This window comes from Caloenas nicobarica, chromosome 6 (genome assembly GCF_036013445.1).
Source record: "Caloenas nicobarica isolate bCalNic1 chromosome 6, bCalNic1.hap1, whole genome shotgun sequence".
NCBI lineage: Eukaryota > Metazoa > Chordata > Aves > Columbiformes > Columbidae > Caloenas > Caloenas nicobarica.
This window is the reverse complement of record NC_088250.1, coordinates 27888822-27909845: the sequence shown is the minus strand read 5'-3', so window position 1 is coordinate 27909845 and position 21024 is coordinate 27888822. Positions and strand designations below refer to the sequence as shown.

Here is a 21024-nt window from a genome sequence, read left to right as displayed (position 1 = left end):
GCATCACCCCTCTTCAAAACCTCCAAACCCAACCCAGAGTATATGCAGTGACTGAGGCTGTAGCAGAGTATTTACACCAAGTGACGGCTGGTACAAAACTAGGTGGACAAATCATTTGATGAGAAGGGAAAAGCTCCTTGGGGAAGGAAAGAGCCTGTTGCTGTTGACCATCAAAGGTGATTAGGGATGCTAACCTCTAGGCTACATCTGCACCATCATATTAGCTCAGGCCCTGAGGCTCACAATGTCTGTGCCAGCTCAGTGTGGCTTGTGTCTGACACCAGCTCATTACTGCAGAGGACTGGTTCATGACTAGTTTTCCCCACAGACATTTGCATGGAGCTAGTGAAGCCTCCCACTTCCGTGAGCTCATGTCTGCCCTCTCAAAGGCACATATGTAGCTGCACTTATTTAAGGTTCACTGATGTAAATACTACTGTGAAAAGTTTCTCAGGAAGGTCTTCTGTTAAGACTTTCCAGTAGATCAAACTGCTCACGCATGTGATGTACAGCTATTCAGCTGCTCAGCTTATTTACAGCCATATTATCAACAGCTAATTTGATTCCAGCTAGACTGTAGTGCCAGTTGCCCTGTAAGCCAAGCAACGTTCATAAACAGCAACATTAGTCTGGAAAATTCATGTACTTAAAATGTGCCATGACACCATTTCAGAGTCAGTGGGAAAATGCAGACTGTTGATAAGAAACCTACAGAACAAGAGACATTATCACTTTCAACTGATAGTGGTTGATGTACAGGAGTACCTTGTAGCAGGTGAATGAAAGCTGCAGATCTGATCACAACATAACTCCAGAATATCCTCCATGTACAGGCAACTTTTCCAATCATGTAATTCAGTGTAGTGGTATCCAAGTGAAACATCTAATTTCTTAAGTTTTGAAACATTATCTCAACAGATTTTGATTTTTTACTAGAACACTGAGGCTGACAGGCCTGAAATTGAACTGGTACCACTTTGGAGAGGCTATTTCTTTTATTAAACTGCCCTTCAGACCCAAGTCCATGCAGCAATGGTGGAAAGATTTAAATGGCAATCGGCTGCAAGTCACATAGTGTGAATAGTTTTGCTGTCAACTGGATTTCTTTTCTGTCCGAACTGCATCAGTGTGGGGTGGTTTTTTTTCTCATTTTGGTGTGGTGTCGATAAGAGGTGGGAAGCACTGGTTGAACAATGTAAAAAGACTCATCCCTTGCCATGCTTTCAGGAAGAGCTGCATGACATGCATCTGCAAAACAATGAATTGATTTATGTTTTACCAGCTCAGACTGGGAGACCTTACCATTTTAAGAACTGAGATCTGAAGATACATTGTCCCTAACTTACTGTCATCATTTGCAAAGTATTGAAATACATTTTGTGGTTGATACATGAGACACATTTGTTTTCTTTCAAATATTCATAGGCCATACTGGATCCCACAGTGAGGAACAGCTAAAGATACAGACTATCCCAGCTCCAAAGGTTTGCAGTTAAGTTTTTGAGGGATAAAAACACACTGGTGCAGGTGATGGAGTACCAGAAGCTCTACATCAGCATCATAGGTGGCAGTTTCAGTCCACGAGGTACATAATTATTGCTAGACTTTCTTGTAGGCAAAAAGTCATAAGGTAGAGGTTTAAAAGAAGAAGAAATTGAACGCTCTCAGGCCTGAAGGAGTGACATGAGAGAAAGCAGTAAAGTGCTTATTTGAAAAATACAAGGCTATGACCAGAAGAGTCTGACATTTTTGACAGGGCAAATGCCAGTCATGACAGGTAGATCGATTGGAAATATGCCATGAAAAGCAGAGATAAATAGTTTGCATTTGATGCAACAGAGGGGAAGTAGACAGTGGCAGTGCAGAACAGTAAGTTGACAGAAGACACAGCTGGGACTGTGTTTGCATGACCACGTCAGATATGTGGGACAAGATTGTGTCTGTCATGACTGAAAATAGGTATAGTTGAAATTCAAGATGTGTGGATGAAGCAAAAGTACAAGTCTCAAGATACATATAAAGAACTAGCTGCGTTTAGACATTACCTTAACATAATCTCACTGAAGGCAGTCACAAGTTTTGTTGTGCCTTAGTTTCTCCAACTCCGTTGGGAATAAGATCTAATTTGCAGGTATATTACAAGATGTGTGATCTGTATCGTTTACTGAAATGGTATGGATTCTTTCCTTTGAAAATACTGCTTGCTTAGCTGCTACTGAGCTGATCTGTAGCTAAGACAGTGCTTTTAGGATACAATTTTATTTCAAGTCTGTAAAATGCATGGTTTTGCTTTGTGGGTTATCTTTTAAATGTGTTTCACACAGCTTGTATATAAATAGGTTGGAAGATTAGGTCAACTGAAGCCTTTGTAAGGACAGATACTTTCCTTCTTTCTGCAGTGTGGTGGGCAGCCTACCAATCCATCAGATACTGGAGTAGTCTTATATAATCCAGATAGGTAGGAGAGGATCCTTTATGTAATCACATATGTGAACCATAGCAAAACAGATGATAAGATAATGTTTGTTTTCTGTTTTCCTCTTTTAGATGGAAACACTGATATTAGTACACAGCTTGGGAAAAAGGCCTGGGTGAGATTCAGCTCATCCATTTTTCGCTCTCTGATACTGTGACATATCAACTATGATAGTGGTCTGCTTTTTCTATATATGTATATATAACAGAGTGTGAGCTGTTTTCAGAACTCAGCGAATCTCACTGTGAGATAAGGTCTCCATGTTAAGTTCATGGGCCACTTCTGAAACATGCCAGTGTCTGTCATCTATAGAGGAAGGTTGTCTTGATATAGAGACATACGGTAGGCAACTGAAGATAAATCAGAATTACAGATGTATAACGAGAGGTAGAGAAACAGAGGGAGAGGAATTAGAGGTGTATATATATATATACAAAGTATTTTAAATTGGAAGATCATAGTTTAAAACCTGCATAGTCATCTGTCTCATACTATCAGTTCTCCTTGTAATTATCATATGATAGTGAAAGTAGTAGATCAGTGTAAAATGATCATGAGATACAGAATGTTATAACTTTATTGCAAGGTAATGATTAGTAATCTTTTCTTTCTATGACTTTTGTTATTCCCTTAAAAAGCCTCATCTTCCCCTTCTGTATTTCTGTTATTTTTATATATGACAGTTTTCAGATGGCCTTTAGTCTTGGGTATATTTTTTTATTCTGAAGAGTGCGGAACATTGATATAGAAGACGATGAGAAATATAAAATAATGGTTTTATTCTTCATGTTCTAGGGATGTCAACATGTCTCAAAGCTTTCCAAGGTGATAATTAATGGAATGTAATTTAATTCTGGATATTTACTTTGGTGTGTGATCTGTCTTGCACATACAGGCATGTGCAAGATTGGCCTAGGTAATTGCTGGAGGAAAGATCCATCCAATAATGGAAATGTCACATAGATGTTGATATGGAATAAACTTAACATAACTTCAGGCTTTGAAAATGTGGTTTTTAATAGTAATACGCTTACCGCATATATAATTTGTAATCTGAAAAGCTTAATGTAGCTTCAGCCAGAACATTAGCAGTACTGGAGCTACATCTTAAAGAGGCAGTCATGAATACAGTAATTCTCCCATATTCTAAGGTAGGGAGATGCATACACAGTTTGCTGGCTGGGCAAATGAGTTTCAGAGAGTTTCAGTCTGCAGGTGTCTAACGGTGAGTCTGGTCATGTAATCTGCATGTCCCGAGTAACCAGTTTTCCTGTCTGAAATGACTGGAATAGGCTTTTCCATGTATATTTAAACACGTTGGTGTTCTTCGACTAAACAAAACACATTTAATATTCATATAAAGCCTTTAGTACTGTACTTGGTGTTCCTGCATATTTTTGTTCACACTGTGCTTCTGGCATATGAATTTTCATTGTTTATTTTATAAGTTACTGCCTTATTAATGCTTTCCCTTCAGTTTGTTCATCCATGAATTATACATCTGCATTTCTCAGTGGTGTTCATTTAAAAAAAAAAAGTGTTTTTTTTCCATTTTCCTGATGTTTCCTTATAAATAACAGAGAGAATATTCCACTTTGGGACTTTACTGCAGAACCAAGCATGCAGGGGACTATCTCAATCTCATTTGAAGCCTGCCTGTGTCAGGTGTGGCCATCACCACAGGGACACAAGTATGTTCAGGAGCACGGCTGAAATACCATGCTTTGCACCGTGTTCTTCAAGTCTTTTATTCCTGCTTTAACTCCAGCACTTCTCTTAGAATGGTGTGGGTCTCCCTGACCACTTTCTTGCAGCAGCAGGACTTGCAGGTCACCCTGCACTGGGCAGGGGCCGTTGGGGTCCAACTGACACAGCCGCCTTCAAACCTCAATGGGGAAGTGACAGGAGAGGACAGGCTGACGTGGCCTTTTGTACTTCGACTGCAGAAAGCCTTAGCTTGAATTGTAGGAAATTGTCTAATCCCCGGGTGTAATGGAAGGATCTCTCCTGAACATCCATTTAGGTGACACTGTAGTAAAAGTAATTGTAAAGCTATCTATGGAAATAACGCATTCTTTATCATACGAGTAAATAAGTATTTTAAAAAGGAAAATAAACCATCTGTCATCCAGGCACATCACAGCAGAGACTGCATTAGTCTGTCAACAACAGAGCTGTCAAAATCCAGGTTTTGGGAGTACAGATTTCATTTTCTGGCATTTAACAAGACAGTGGTATTGTAAGGGTGAGAATGATGATCATTCCCAGAGTTCATTGCCTGTACTAATCCCTCTGCTGTTGGAATGAGAAGAAGAATCCTCCCATTGCATGTTGCTTTGTTTGTTATTTAGAAAAATCCTTGACTCATTACTCTGAGTCTGCAAGAACAAATCTGTCAGGCCTGAGGTACACAAGCAGAGGGTGAAACAGTCATCTCCAATCTGCTTCCAGGAGAAATGAGCATTTTGGTGAGAATGCTTAATTCAGTCTGTGTCAGCATTTGTGTGTATCAATTTGTCCAAGGTCAGTACAGGGCTGGTTGCAGATCCTGATAGAATCCCACCTCTTGCTGGCCTTTCCTGTCTAACCAGTACATAAGTTTTCACCTCAGAATACAATAATAATAATAATTATTATAGGGGTTGTTATTACTCTTCGCATTTAAGGTGCAAAGGATTGCAAAGCAGTGAAATAAGTTCCAAATGATCTGGCACTAAGTGTTCTGCCTACAATATTTACATAAGTGTGGAATTGTTAGAGGTAGTAAAAGCAGCACATATCTCGCTGCTATGTTTTAGCTGGGAAGTGAACAGTGTCAGCATCTCCAAATGAAACAAAGAATTGAAGTTCTTTAGATCTCTTTAATGTATTTTATTTATTGTATCACCATAAAATGTTATTTACCTCTGAGAAATAGAAAATTATCAGCTACTTTTATTAGATTATGAGAATCCCATCTAGAAACAACAATATTACAGGATTCGTTTTGGTAATCATAACTCGTGCATTCAAGTTCTGAATCTCCAGCTCAGAGTATTTGCAATGAAATGTATGTGATTAATTTCCAAAGTAATTGGTAGAGTAGCAAAGAAATATTGGAAATGTTGGCAATTTTAAGGTTTACTTTGAATTAATTTTATTTTTTCAAGGAAAGCTATCTTGATGTCCAATAAATTTGAAAAGGACAGAGTGCTCTGATAAATACAAAACAAACCCACCCCCTTCCATTCTCACCCTTCCCGCCCTGCCACGCCCCCCCCCCAAAAAAAAAAAAAAACCACTTTTGATTTGGAGTTTATGCTCTTGGTTGTATCTATGCCAGTAACATACTGCTGGGTGCAGGAGAGAGAGGTTTACCTTGTGTGGTCTTCCAGTAGTAGCACTATTTTAAATATGGGTAAGGGGTGCACCCTACTGGGTGAATAACATGACCAGCTGTAAGAGTCTCAATGGAGGAATTAGAAAATTTAATTCTGTAGTTGATTATACACAGAAGGTCAAAATAGGTTATTATAATGACATTAAAATCTCTTACTGCCTTTCTGGCATTGAAGTCTGAATCATGGATCTATAACTTGATCCTTGATCAATCACAGTGCATATTTATAGTTTTGCTAGGATGCTTCTGTAGGGATGTAGTACGTGTGGCTCAAAAAAATATGTGGTGTATATGTTTCAGGTTTTGATCTTTTGAATCTTTATATCCCAGGAGATACGAGAACATGTGGAATTGGGTGATGTTGATCTGACTGGGGATAAAGTGTTTGTTTTATAAATGCTCATCAAAGTTTGACAAAACATTTCTGAAGCACCTGGGAAGATGAGAAGTGAGAACTAATGGAAAAGATCACCGTTATGATCAGTCAGTAAAGCTGTGTTGAAAATGAATGCTCTGATGGGTTGAGTTGTTGATCTGAAAAAGCTAGTGTAATTTGAGATACTTAAGGCGGAAAGAGATACCTGAGGGAGAAATTTGGTATATGGGTTTCACAGAGGTTTATAAGGGGTTGGGAGATAGAAATCTTGAGTTCTATCAGTATTGTGCCTGCCTGAACACCATCAGCACAGCTCATCCTAGCAGGTACGCAAAAACACATACAGTACTTAGGGAAGCAGCTTTTGGTATGAAGAATGGGCTCTCAGGCTGCTACAGTTTCAGTAGCGAGCTCTGGGAGAATTTTAAATTTCTTTGTGAAACACAGCAGTAGCTTTTAAAAAAATTCCTTGAATATCACTGCAAAAATGTCAGCACAGGGTCCAATGTTACAGGTTATAAGTGATTCTGGGGGTAAAAAATATATGTATATACATTTATGTATTTCTAGAAAATATATTTCTATCGAAATATAGTTATATAATTATATATTGTACTGTGTTAAAAAATATATAAATATTAAATATATACATAGTATTTCTGATGCCCAGTTTCCTTCACTAAATCTGGAACTTGGAGTTAAACTGTTTCTTGTTTTGTCTTCTGTTACCAGCAATAGCCCATTAGCCAAACTCTGAGACACCTTCTACACTTTGGTTTTTGCCTTGTGCTGTAGTTTAACCTATAGCAATTACCTGCGACACCTGACTGTGAGATCCAAGACATACTTGCAGGGGAGTAACATGGGTTCATGTGCGCTGCTGCCATCTCTTTACGCTAAGCACTCGCATAATGCAACTCTGTGAAGCAAAGAGCTTCATCCTCGCTGCCTGTGGGGACTCGGTGGCAGGAACTGCAGTGCTGTTGCTGCATGGCAGCTCAGCTTGTTCCCAAAAGAGCCTGAGGGAAATGCAGCAGACGCTGAAAGTCATAAACTGTGATTTTCAGTGGTTCTGGCTCAGTGAAACAAATATCGCTGGAAACTGTCATTTTTTTCTTCAATGGCTGGTATAAGTCAAAATTAGTCCCCAAAAACTATAGGAGGTTTAGAGAAGGAAAACTGACCTTGTTCTTTGAGACAAAAGACAACTTGCAGCTTTCATTTTTTAAATTAGATTTTCAAAAATGGTTTGATTAAACATCTTAATGAAAAAGCAAGCTTTGCATGAGCCAACCCATAAAGAACATCATTTTTGTTGGTTTGGTCCCATTTTGCTCAACATTTTAAAACGTGAAAAAAAAAACCCCAACAACTTGAAGGAGTGAAAGTGTAAACACTGTTAAGATGGTTCACAGAAAGGAATAAGATCACTATTTTTTGTTTGTTTTTATTTAAAAATAATGCTTGAAAATTGTTTCACGGGTTCTACTCCTAATGAACCTATGGATACGTCTCCTTTATTAAAAAGGTGTAATTACTGCAAATGTTGTTTGACATTAAACTGTACTCATTTGTGTCAATGGTTCCATGACTACACTTGGGGCTTGCTTTTTGAATGTGAGGCCCTATTCCATGCATAAATGGTTGGTGACTCTTTAATGACAACTACAATAATGGTTTCCTACTGTTCCCAAAACAACCACATCTCCATCTACATCAGAGAATCTGGGCACAAAATGGAACATAAATCTGAAGGCAGTTTTCAAAGTAAGGGTCTTAACAGTCACACACAGCTGACTGCCTGGTTTTTACTTTTGTATGATATTTCTGATTGCATAAAGAGAAGAATGACTGCAAAGACGTCTTGTCTTTCATTGAACCATAAAGACAGCTTCAAGTTGTTGTCACTGGAGTAACGGAGCCTTTTTTCAGCAAATGGAATTGCATAACTTTATTCTGAAATTGACTCAGCCTGTAAAAACACCGAGCAGAGCTTGGAATGGATGGTGCACTTGAAATGTCTGTGGGGGCATCTGCCAGTGACTGGAAAACAAATACCATTTTTCCCTTGATGCATTATACAGCATAAAATAGCAAAACAGAGAACTAAAAGCAATGACCCATCCAGACTAGAAGTATTCAGTACCAAATACTTAAGATACAAGCATGTGAAACTTTCAGCATGCAACTACAGAATAAAGTGTCCACCAAAACAGCTTTCCTCTAAGTCATGATGGTTGGAATATGTTTTATGTGCTAGAGCTCAAGGTTTACAGCCTTTTCCCACTTCTTCTGCTACTCCCTAGTATTTACAGCTGGAATTCTCATATAACCAAAAGGGAAACATATCAGGATGGATTTTCTTCTGGCAGGCATAACTGTAGTTTCGCTGAAGCTTGTGCATTCTTCCAGATTTATACCAGTTGAGCACCCCTAGCCTGATCTCTAGCTGTGTAAAGCCTTTTTTTTTTTCCAAGGTTGCAATGAGAAAGCAGCCTTCTGAAGGTGAGTTAGATCATCTTTGTTTGCATCTGCCCACATATTAACTTAACATTGTTCCTTGTTAATTTTAAAAAAGTATATCTGGCCTCTGGCCAAAATGACAGTCAAGAAGAAGAAAAAGTTTATGCTGGAGAATGAGTTTCTAGCTGTGCCAGTTCACTGGCAACATATTACTTTTATGTCTCTACCCCTTGCACCATCCTTTGTGTTCAAAAATACTCAGCAAACAATTCAGGGGAAACAACGGCCATATTCCCTAATGAGACAAGATAAAGTGGCCTGTAATGATGACGACAGCAAATTCACTAAGTGAACTGCAGTTTGAGAACTTTGCAAATTGATCAAACTATGATTCCTTGATTGCTTACTTAATTGCCTGATACGGTCTCTCTCCTGACTCTCCACATCCCTGTCGCTTTTGTCAGCACTTTGACGACTGAGAGACTCTGTTAGCCCCGCAGGTTGTGAATAGTGGAAGAATAGGTTCTGGTTTGGGGATTTTGTATTATTTGCATTTAATATGTGCTCTTGGCCAGCTATCAGAGGGGAAATTTAGAGATCTTCTTGACTCCTACAGTTCTTTCTATATCAGGCTAATGACTGTCAGGAAAAGGCTTTCTTAATTCCGTTTATTATAGGACAGATACTAATTAAAGCACTGTCTCACCAGGTGCTGAGTGCCTTAAGCAGCTTCTTAACTCCAACAAGGATAATGCTGTGCATATTTAGCACTTAGTGATGTTGTGTCTGCTAAAGATGTGTGGTCAGGAAAGAAATGTAAAAGAGAAAAGCATATTTTGCTGAGTGGTACAAGTGGTTAGACTCTTAATTCATAGCCAGTTTGGGATTTGAGCCTCTAGAACTGTGATTCTATTGTTAGCAGAAGTGAAGAATTGTATAAATTTCATGAAAATCTGAGTGATGAACTATCTCATAGCATTCTTCAGAATAATAGACAAGGCTACTTCAGGCTGACCGTTTAAGCCTTTCTGAGCTTTGTTTCATTAGAGAAACTACTTTTAGAGAATGAGGGGAAAGGAGAGATGTGAGTCTGTGTGTGCACAGGAGTGGGAATGAGGAACTTTTCCTGCTGGTGCAGAGTGACTGCTGCTTTCTGCAGGAGAGGCTGGGACTGCGTTCCATGAGCGATGAGGAAGCACTCTCCCTACACTCGATCTGAATATCTCCCGAGTCCCTTCCAGATGAAAGGCACTGGGAACTTTGCAGTTGTATTTACGACATCAACATGGCAAGTATTATGCCATAACAAGTTTAATTGTATTGCTTTACTGCCTGAAGAGTTGAGGGAGCCTGGAAAAAAGATTTGCAGCAGTTAACAAACGGGTTATTCACAAGCTCCCCTGAATACCTCCCAATCTGTCTAAGCCCAGTGTTTGCTGTATAATGGTGTTTCCATGTGCAAATAGGAACTCAGTGTGCTCTTGAAATGAAGAGGTAAGAAAAAGATTTGACCTCGCAGCAGCCAAAGATGATGCCCAAATATATTTGTGTGTTCTGCTACTGGTAACACTCGAAAGCTTGCTTAAAAATTAGGGGCAATTCTGTTTGCTTGCTTTTCTGTTACTGTGTCTTCCAAATAACTCCATCTCATGGGAAGAACAAAGAAAGTCTTGATCTATCTGTTAAATCAGTCTGTGTTTTTTATTGTACTTTCTGGCCATTAGCTGAACAGTCATAAGCTGTTACAGAGAGTAATCTTGTCAGTATAATCAGGTAAGTGTGTAACTGGGTGGAAAAAAGATCAGTCCTCCTGCAATGAGATTTAAGGTTACAGTTGTTCAAGATCCAAGATCATACATGTGACTTTTTGATATCTCACAACTGTCTCTGTGGAGATGTTTTCTCTTTGCCCCATGTGAAGGTACAATATCTGGCCCAAAACCATGCCTCAAATACAAGGAATTGCACTAACCTGTGGGAGTTTTCCTCCTGCTCTTGCTCTTGGTGACCTGCTGTGCTTGTTTTATTAACCACTTGCATTTTCATGGGCACTAATATTTCAAAAGAAAAATATTGAAAAGCAGAGAGGAAGAGCGGGTTGTATTAAAAAAAAAAGGTCTAAAGCATAAAGTTATCATTCAGGATGGGAGACCAAATCTGACCTTGAGCTTTTCTTCTAGGGGACAGTGGCTTGTTTTCACTTGGGTAGTAGTAATCAGCAGTGAACCGACAGTGTATGTTATGACAATGATTAAAGCCGTAGTCGCATGTAAAACGCATCTGTCTGTTTTCTCCTTGTTTGTGATAGAATCGCGCTCTCTCTCTTTTAAAGCTATCTATGAACAATCTTGTGAGGCTTACCGACACCAAGGGAAGACATCAGGTTTCTTCTACATTGATTCTGATGGAAGTGGACCACTTGGACCTCTCCGTGTTTTTTGCAATATAACAGGTAATGACCTAACCTTGTCTTTAGTGCTTTATGTTGGCTTTAATAATACGACATGTCTATCATTGTAATGCTAAGAAGACCTCACAGTCATAGGTCTCTCAGTAGTGGGCAAAAAGCAGAGAATTGGTAGTAACTGTGGTTCTCCACTCTGAGATATTTCCTTAAAAAGGATCCATGTAGAAGTGATTCTTAAAATAAGTTTGAAGGACTCACCTTGTACTGCTGCTAAGTGATATTTACAGTGGTATTTGCACCTTATAAATGGCACTGCAGATGTATTTTTCATAATATAATAAGTTTTAGTGATCTTTGTTTTTTACTAAAGATGTAAAAACTTAGAATTCAACCCTTCTTTTGTAACTGAGTGGCTTCACTGCTTTACTGGAACACTATGTCTAGGAATGATTATTAAACTCCTTGTACTGAGCGAGCTGTAAACCCTTCCAGTCTGACTAAGCAGGAATATCTCCCCTCATACCAGTGTGCTGCCTTGGAAGTTCCAGGGAATTGAAACTCTGGTTGCCTGTATGGAGGAGAGGGCATGACAATCTTAGGAGGAGGGACACCAGAGGGATATCAAAGATACAGTGGAGCAAGAGCCTGGCAAGGTGACTTATTAGTTGAGACGCCTCAACCTTACAGTTCTGTAATTTTAAAATAAAAAGTGTTTCAAATGAATATACCTGTCTGGCAAATTCTCCCCTTAGGTGGGGCTGATTTTTTAATATAGGACTGTCATGCAAGGATATGAGAAAATATTACATATCCCATATTGTGGATTGGGGCAGATGGTATAGCCTCCTTTTTATTTTTGAAATTGAGAGGAAATTTCCTAGACTGTCTCCTGCTCAGAATTTTTTTGCTTCTTGTGGCCAGGTGTGGATGAAAGAATATTTTATTACCCTTTCTAAATTGCTAATTCTGCTTGAGCTACTTTGCCACATATCACCTCCACACTCAGTCCTGAAAACTAAGGACACAGGATGTTCATATTTTATCCTTAGTCTCCTTGTACTTAAAGTGTTTCAAATTAAATTTTCATTTTGATTTAATTGGGCAGTCATTATGTTAATTAAATGTACACCAGTTAATTATTAAGTATGTTTTTATTCAAGTGTAACAAATATTTAATAAGATGTGCCTCCTTTGCTGTTGTTGAATCTCATAAGAATTGAAGTAGTTTCACCTTTCTGTCTAAATATCCTTCCCTGATCTCAAGTATGGGAAATGTGCTCATTTTTATTTTTATTATATAAATATCTGTGATCAAAACACTGTCAGTGCTTTTTATCTTTGCTGAAGAAGTAGGATTTTTGACAAACTCCTTGCAGAAAGCATCTGCTTTCCTCAAATAAATTTTATTTGGCAGAAATCCAGAAGGCATATACCTGATTTTCTCTCTATCTGTAATGAACTTGCTGACATTCTTATTTTATTTTCATTACGAGAAAGGTGGAGGTGGGGGAAAACTAACAGAACCACCTAGCCTGGAAAACTTTTTTTTGTGTTTCTTCTTCTCCCCTAGATGTCTCATTTGAGACGAGAGAAGGTCATTTCTCACAAGCATCTCTGTTATTCCTATTGCACAAAGGAGGACTGAGGCACAGAAAGAAATTACTATTTTATAGTTGTCCAGAGAGTTTGAGGTACAATTGGGTTATGCTTCTGTATCATCTAAATATGGTTTGGATGCCTTAATCACAAGAGCTTCTTTTCTGTCTGTGAACATACCTTATCATTATTCTGATAATAATAATGTTTGTAGTAATAGATTAAGTGTGAAGTACAGAGAAAATAACTCAATTTTAGGTATGCAGGTATGGATTGTTACTCCTTTCCGGTAATGCTTCTGCATAGTTTTCTGAAAGTATCAATATTCAGGGAAAGTCAAAAAGGAAATTCTATGTTGGAAAGGAACAGAGACAAAGAAGTCAAAATTATTGTTCAGTGACATCCATACCACACCTCCTGTGAATGGAAAAATGTAGACTGTAAGAAGCATAGATGATCTCCACATATGGGGAGACTAGACAAATTGAAAAGATGATGGGAACTATCACAGAAATGCATTGAGTTTGTATGTGGCACAAAGAAAGCAAATAGGGATTGATTTTTTTCCATTTTATAGGAGCTAAGGGACAGCAAATTATTAGCAAGATTTGGGTGTGGTGGTTTTTTGTTTGTTTGTTTTCCTTTTCCTAATGCAATGAAGAATCCAACTTGAAACTTATTACCACAGGACAACAAGGAGGCAAATGTATCAACAGAGAGAAAAAAGATACCCTAGAAAAAGACCTAGCCTTGTCTGATAAATTCATAACATGCAATTAAACATGGAGGTTTAGTTGCATCTCTCAGCTTAGACAGCTGTGAGACAAAGCTCACTGGGAAATGGGAATGAGTTTCAGGAAAATCTTTTGCCTTCGCTCGCTTCCCTGGGTATCTGTTTGCCCTCAAAGGCAGAGGCAGGTTCCTGGGCTAAATGAAGCTTGGCTTTTATTCACTCTGGCAGTTCTTCTTTTTGTATATAGTTCAAGAAGACATAACCTTTTTATGCCCAAAACATGTTCAAGTTGAAGAATTTGGAGGCAAAAGGGAAAATCCAGAGAAACAACCCATTTAGTGCTTTTAAAAGTAGAGGTGCAGTGAGCTAATAACTTCTGAGAACTACAGTGCCTTGAATCTGTGAAGGATGAATCCAAAGAAGGAATCAGATCATCAGAAATTAACAGCATCATTCCATTTAGAGAGCAGTGTTGTTCCTTAATGTTCACTTGCATTTGTTTAAAATTGTTTCTAATTTTTACCTGTTTAGTTGAACAGATAGGGATCTTGTTTGTAGCCAGTTATTAACCAAGGCAGATTAACACCAGCTTTGTCACATATTGATGTCTGGTCACAGGCATCCAAAATGTGATGTGGGTATGGGAAGCATCAACATTACAAGTTAATTTGTTGTGTCTGTGGTCCCAGTGATTTCTCTGCAGCCTGTCAACTTTAACAGTCTGCTGCTGAATAAAAATCCTGAAGAAAGCAGAAAATTGTGATTGTGTGTGTTGAGAGGGAATTGGGCAATCATACAAAGACAAAGAAGGAGACAGAAAAAAGGGAAGGGAAATTTTACAGGGAGAAAATAAGAGGAAGAAAGTATTAAAAATACAGAGCCAATTTTCAGCATGGCAAGAAATGCAACAGTAGAATGTCACAGGATATCTGCTGATACCAGAGTTGGTAAATGTATTTATTCATTGTCTGGAGAAGTGGCCGAAAAAGCAAGGTGACAAAAATTGTAGATGACATGCTATTATTTAAGTTGGTCAAGAAGCGGGAAGAATGTGTGAAGCATTTCAGAAGGATTTCATCTTGAAGGTTGTTTATTTCTGGTAAAAGTAAAATATGTTGTTGAAATAGGAGATTGTCAGGAACAGTAATGTACCTAATTAAAGACATAGAAAGGTATCTGTACAAAGAGAGGTTATAAGTAAATATTCCAGGGCTATTTAGATTGGGAAGACCCAAAGTGAATGGACCTTGTTGACAGAATTGACATTCCTTTGCATTTTCTTACAACAGGAATAAACAGACAGTTCAATGACAGCAAAAGACAACAAACTCAAAACTACATTAAAAAAAAAAAAAGACAGCATGTTATTAACATAATGTTTTCTTCACCCTATATGCTTCACCCTATACACAAAGGAAACTCACTTTCACAGGGAAATTCATCAATTGTAAGAAACAATGAGGAATCCACACCAAATATGTGTGCACATGAGGGAAGTGAACCAGTCTTATGTGCCCGAACTATGATTGTAAATAGTTGGATGCTGTGAGACACCATGAGGATTTGTGTGGGTCCACGCAGGGCTTCTGAGTTTGGGATGGTTGTGTTCAGCATCATGGGAACACAGCTAGCCTGTTTCCAGGGCTGTCTGCATGGGAACGTGAACTAGCTCTGCTTGCTTTACCTGGGTTCTCCATCATCCATGGTACTCTACACCCACACTTTTTTTGCATAAATACAGAGAGAATGAATCCTGTTGTGCTTTGGGGTAATGAACAACCACCAGCACTGGGAAAGAAATTTTCTCTGTAGGCTGATTGTTTGATAAATAGCTCAGTTGAATTAATCTTCACTTCCCACTGAAGTGAGTGCTAACAATCAATACAGAAAATGGCTAATGGACCCCCAGAACATTTAGTCTGGCAGTCTTTCCAACATTGTGAAGCTTATTCTTTTTCTCTTGTTGCTTAGAAATCTATTGATCTGTCTTGAGTGCTACTTAAATACTAATAATCATATTCTCCAGTGCAAAGTCTATAGACATGTGATCCACATCCATGTACTTGTTTTGCTGCCCTGTATGGAAATTGTTTGTAATGGCCTTTCCTCATCTCCTCCGGAGTAAATTTTACCCTTGATATCTGAAAGATTTGCTTATAATTCTGTCACTGTACTTCTTTACTGATGCTGTTTTACCGTATGAAGACCCTGGGCTGTGGAATCAATAATGCTTAGAAATTGCCATGACTAGATCAATGGTTAATTTTTACCTTGGCTAGATATCTGCCCAGTCCTCAAATAGTTTGCCTTTTTATTTATTTTTTTTTTTTTCCTCCAGTGGTGCAGACTGGGGAAAGATGAGTCCTTATCCCAGCTCCTGCTGTTAGTCCAAGATCTGTTTTTGAAACTGCCATCATGAAAAAAGCATTAATGAACAAAGATACATCTCTCCTTGTTGCCAATCATCTCTGTTTTGCATTCTCCTTTCAAAATGCAAATGTTGCCTATTCTTCTGATGCAAGAAAAGTAAAGCTTTATTTTCTCTGTTTCAGAAAACTGTATAGAAACTGGTTTTAAATCTCAGGGTGAGTGATTCTAAAGAGATATGAAGGAGATTGCCAAAGTTATACTTGCAATTTTTTCTAAATTGCCTCTAGCCTTTTTTTTTATTCATTATTCAGCTAACAATGATCAAGATTTTATTCTTCCATATAGTACATATTCTGTGGTATGTAAAAAGGATTGAATTCAGGAGGATACAAGTTTTGTTGGTAGCTGAAGTGTCTGAATACTTGAAGTGTCTGAATAGTCTCACTTAGGTATGATATTTGGTCAGCCACTTCAGGAAAACACTGTAGTAGTTCAGCTTTACTGATTTTGCTGTGAACAAGCAGACTGGTGTAACAAAGGGATGGACTGCTACAAGTCAGAGCTGGCTACATCTCAGTCCTTGCAGTAGGGATCCTCAGTGATATTCCCAACGTAATCATGGAACTGGCAGTGTTACTGTCCATGGCATCTACCCTTCCCTTTGTTACCACACAAAAATCTCAGTTCATCTGCTTATATAATTTATTAATCCATTTTTCCATTAGAAATAAGCTTCTTTTACTTTGTACAGCAATTAAAGTGATACAGAAGTCACCTTGACATTCAACCCTTGTTAAGTTTCTTGTGGACTTGGCAGGCTTTCACATGGAATGGAGAGCTGTCACCATTAGGCTGAGGCAACAACAGAGAGGAGGAGGAGGAGGTCATGCCCTTAATTCTGGTTTTATTACCTGCAACTATGGAATTGCAGGACAAGAACTTAAATGGCAAAACTCCCTGAGATTCTCAGAATGAGGTAGATAAGATTTTACAGCTTTGAACTTCTTAAGGAAGTTTTTGGAGTGCATTTTTTATTTGTTTGTCTTTTTTTTTTTTTTTTTTTTAAATGAGTGCGCCTTGCAGTTTGCTGTCTGTAATTGTGATTGACCTTATCACTGGAGAAAACAACAAATGGGGGATCCTTTACAAATTATTTACTACCGCTTGCATTAAAAACAGACCTTAAAGATTTACTATTTATCCCCTCAGACACTACAGGTCGTTAGGCACACTGTAGTTCTGACAATTTATACATTTATGTTTTGAATTTTCATTAAGTATTCCAGAACTTCATAAAATGGAAAACAACCTTTAGTATTTAGATGATGTCAAAGGCATTGAGCTGTCAACAGCTACCTTGCTGTTTTCAGCAAAACCTGTGTTGAGAAATTGCTGTGTTTCTGATGAGCTTCACAGCAGAAATCCTGCTGGCCACCTTCCCCAACACACTTGCAGGAGGCCCCCAAGGAAGCTGTAGTACAGAAGAACATAAGAGCAGATGTAAAAAAGGGTTATTGCAACTTGATCACTCTCTTGCCAAGTTTGCAGTGCTCAGAAGTTAGTGGTAAGCTGTGGCTCTCTAAAAGTCACTCCGGCTGTCTCAGTTACAAGAGTTGCATCCATTTGCCCCAGACACGGAGGTGCCATATTGGAAATCCCGAGATGTCCTGCCCAGTGTCCTGGTGCTGCACCAGAAGAACAACAAGACTCCTGTGGGCTCTACTTGTCTGCCAGGCTTATGCAGATGTCTGAACCTTTGCAAAGCGTGTGAAATGGCAGAATATTGACATTTTGAGTGTCTTAGAACTCTGCTTAGATGGAGACTGAGTCAAAGAGGACTGCACAGTTGTCACAACTGCAGTAAGTGTGACTGCAGTGGAGAAGTGTCTATTTTACCTTAGGAAGTAATTCAGTGACTGTCTCTTCAATGTTTTGGAGAAGAATATTTCTCACTGCTTGTTGTAATTACCCTGTATTAGAAGAAGTATGGAAACAGAAGATGATCAAAAAGTAGGCTGGCAGGATAATGGTTTGGCATCTATGGGCTTCAGTACGACATGGAGGGATGAGAATCCAAGGGATTGCAGAAGAGGCATCTTGTTCTCATCCATCAAAGCTGCCCAGTGTGGTCATTCCACTGACAGAGACCCTTTGAACCATGGGCTCAGAGTAAGCAAACTTCATGCCTGGACCATAAGGAAGTTGGGAACTTGACGCTTTACTCTCTGCCAAGGCTGGAACAGCATGTCTGCATCCAGGGGTATCACTGCAACCCCTCTGCCTTCCTGGTTCTGGCTGCCGACTGCCAAGAGGGATTTACAGACTGGGAACATTTCCAGGCGTGAGCAGCCCTGAGGAGCACATGCCGGCAGGTACAGTCTGCCAGTGCCATCGGAGAGTGGGCTGCACACAGGACTAGGGGGACGGGAACCCCCCAGAATTGTTTCCATGGAAATGCATTGCAGTGCTTCTGCACTGGCTGGAAGTGGCTGAGTTGGAAGCTAGGAGGAGACTGATGAGCACAAAACAAGCTGCAAAAACACGTATTGCTGGATCAGCCAGCAGGAAAAAACAAAAAAGATAGGGAAAAAACAAAAAGAGGGTGGGTTTCATAGCAGGCTCAGAAAATCCCTTCTTAGAGTCCGTGAACTAAAGCTGTTTGCTGTAAGAAATTGTTTTTTCATATTCTTTGAGGGGTGTATGTTAGTGCTGCTGAGTTGAACTGCCACTGCAGCTTATTACAGTTTTCAAGAAGGAGAGTTTGTGGGGTTACTCCTGTAATCACTGGTACAGCATTCAGGACAATACTTGACATTCGATGTAGAGCACCATGAAACAAATGCATCATACAAGCTCTCAGAGCAATTTCTCTCTCTCATGTAGCATTTACCGTATGTTTGGCTTGTTGGCAATTTAATCAGTCCGAATAATCTTGTTTTGTGACAAACATCCTAAATCACAAAGGAGTGATGCAGTTTGTATGGGTGAAATGTGCTCCACAGAGATATTTCAAGTTGAAGAATAAAAATGAGAATTAGACAATACAGGACTCATTGAAAGACAGTTTTCCAGCTGCTCTAATTTCCCACAATTTAATTTGTGTGCTGCCAAAAGCAACTTGGAGGCTTCCAGCAAGATGATAGAACGATGGGCAAGGCTAAAGAGAGGGCCTAAAATGTGCTGAATGCATTGCAGTCCCATGCCATAAAAACATCTCTTAGGACCAAATACAGGCTACATAATATCCTAGTAAATTGGACCATTAAATAAAACTGCAAAGTCATAAAGCTGTAGCATTACCCTGAAATTAAAGCATTGTCACCTTTGAATTATGGAACAATTTAACAAGCATTTAGGAAATCTGCTTTTCAAGGCTGACTATTTCAGGCTATACAGTAGATGTGGCTGCACTCTCCTACTGCATTTTGAATGTCTTTCAGCTTGTGTGTGGTTTGAAATTTTACCAAGCCAAGAAAGTAATAAAATAATAAAGTAGAATAATAGAAGGTAAAAATAAGCAGTGACCTTTGCCTGGAGAACAACTTTTTCATTCTTATTGCAAATTCAGAAGTGCAGAGAGAGCTCATTAAACTGAGTAAACAGGAAAAAACATATAGTGTGGACAGATGTAAAAATAGATATAACCTGTTTGTTGAAATAAAGGAAAAGAGAGCCTTATCTGCCTAATTTAGTGGTTTCCAGATATGGAGATGGCTAGAAGGAGCTAGTGACACCCAGCTTGGTTTACATCTAGAATTACAGTGTTGCTGCCTAAAAATACAGCAAAAAAAATAGTAAAAAATAATAACTTTTTTTTAATTTATTTTTTATATTTTTTACAAAACATCCTTTATATTGCGAAAAAGGAACAGTATTTGGAGCCCCATTTTCAAAAGCCATAGGCACAACCCATGAGAGGTATGCCTCTGCAAAGACATATGCAAGTCATGGAGATAAGTTGCAGACAGCTGTTGCGCATCGCTCTGTGCATGTCCAGATTGCAGCTACATTTCTTACATAGGTCCTGGAGTATATCTTAAAGGCAAGCTCCCAGATTGTTGTCAGTAGGCTTCAGAGTACATGCTGATCGATCTGTAAGGGTATAATTCCTTGACCTCATTCTGAGGCAGGCATCTGTATACTGGGACCATCCCTAGCTAAACTTATGCATGTGAATTTGAGAAAATAGTATGATATTTTTCCAAATGATGCTAAGTTTGAGGTGGAGAAAATGGTGCTTGAATAAAGCTTGAGAGTTGACCTGAGTGGGAGTGGTGAGCGTCTTCAGAAGAAAAGTTGAGTTTATTTTTGTCTGTTTTTCTGATCTATGGAAGCAAGTGCACATGATCTTGCTTTTGTCTTGGAATGGTTCAAGAATTTGCTACCCTCCAGCTCTTAGTTACTTCTCCCTCTGCCAGCTGAGACTCAGGAGGGAGAAGTGTTGGCTCTCCCACTCTGTCCAAAGCAGACTAAAGTTCAAATCATTTTCAGGCTCATTTGCTGCATGTAAACCGAGGAGTGTCCTTTTGAAAGAAGTCACTTTTTCTGTTGTTTTGGTGTTGTGGGGTTTGTTTGTTTGTTTGTTTTACTGTGGTGTGTGAATGTAATCCCTTATTCTTTTAGCAGATTTGTGCACATTATGTAGCCCCTCTACACCTCACGTTCCTCTTTCTAAAACTGAACTACTTATTTTTTCCCTGGGAAGCAGGAATAAGTGTGGCTGAGGCGGCTGAATAAATCCCCCTTACTTTTCCTCCTCTAGCATTGGTGTCACCAACTCTTTTGCAGTGTGTTGGGCTGCCATTCTAGTCTGAAGACTCGGTTTCAGACTCCAATTTTTTAAAGCCTTTTTTTTTAAATTAAAAATAAAAAGGGTAGCAGAGGATTTGTTCCTGTGCTCTTCCTACACCAACTGTGCATAGGGAAAAGAAACAAACAGTGATGGTTACTTTTGCCATCCCAGAGGTGTGCTTCGTAGTGGCTGTGACTTTCCTATCACTAGACCAGTGAGCCAAACATATTTTTTTTTAGAAGCTGTGCTGATGGTTACCTTTACTTCAAAGATGGAGCATAGAGGGAATCTTTGAAGTGACCAGCAAAGCACAGATTTCATCTGTTAAAGTAATAAGCATAACAGATCAGGCATGTGTAGATTAGGAAATGTCTGATATATGACTCCAAAATTCTTCCCTTCTGCTGTTATTTTTTTGACTCTCTGTTCTGA

The 21024-nt window shown here is 38.9% G+C and overlaps 1 protein-coding gene across 1 annotated transcript in view; it reads left to right on the top strand.

Annotated features, from left to right (window-relative positions):
- CNTNAP5 (contactin associated protein family member 5) overlaps nucleotides 1–21024 on the top strand; it is a 274435-nt gene that overhangs the window by 170268 nt on the left and 83143 nt on the right. The window contains exon 12 of the mRNA XM_065637507.1: nucleotides 11027–11146. Within this exon, the coding sequence (XP_065493579.1) occupies nucleotides 11027–11146 (120 nt within the window). The remainder of the gene's footprint in view (nucleotides 1–11026; nucleotides 11147–21024) is intronic.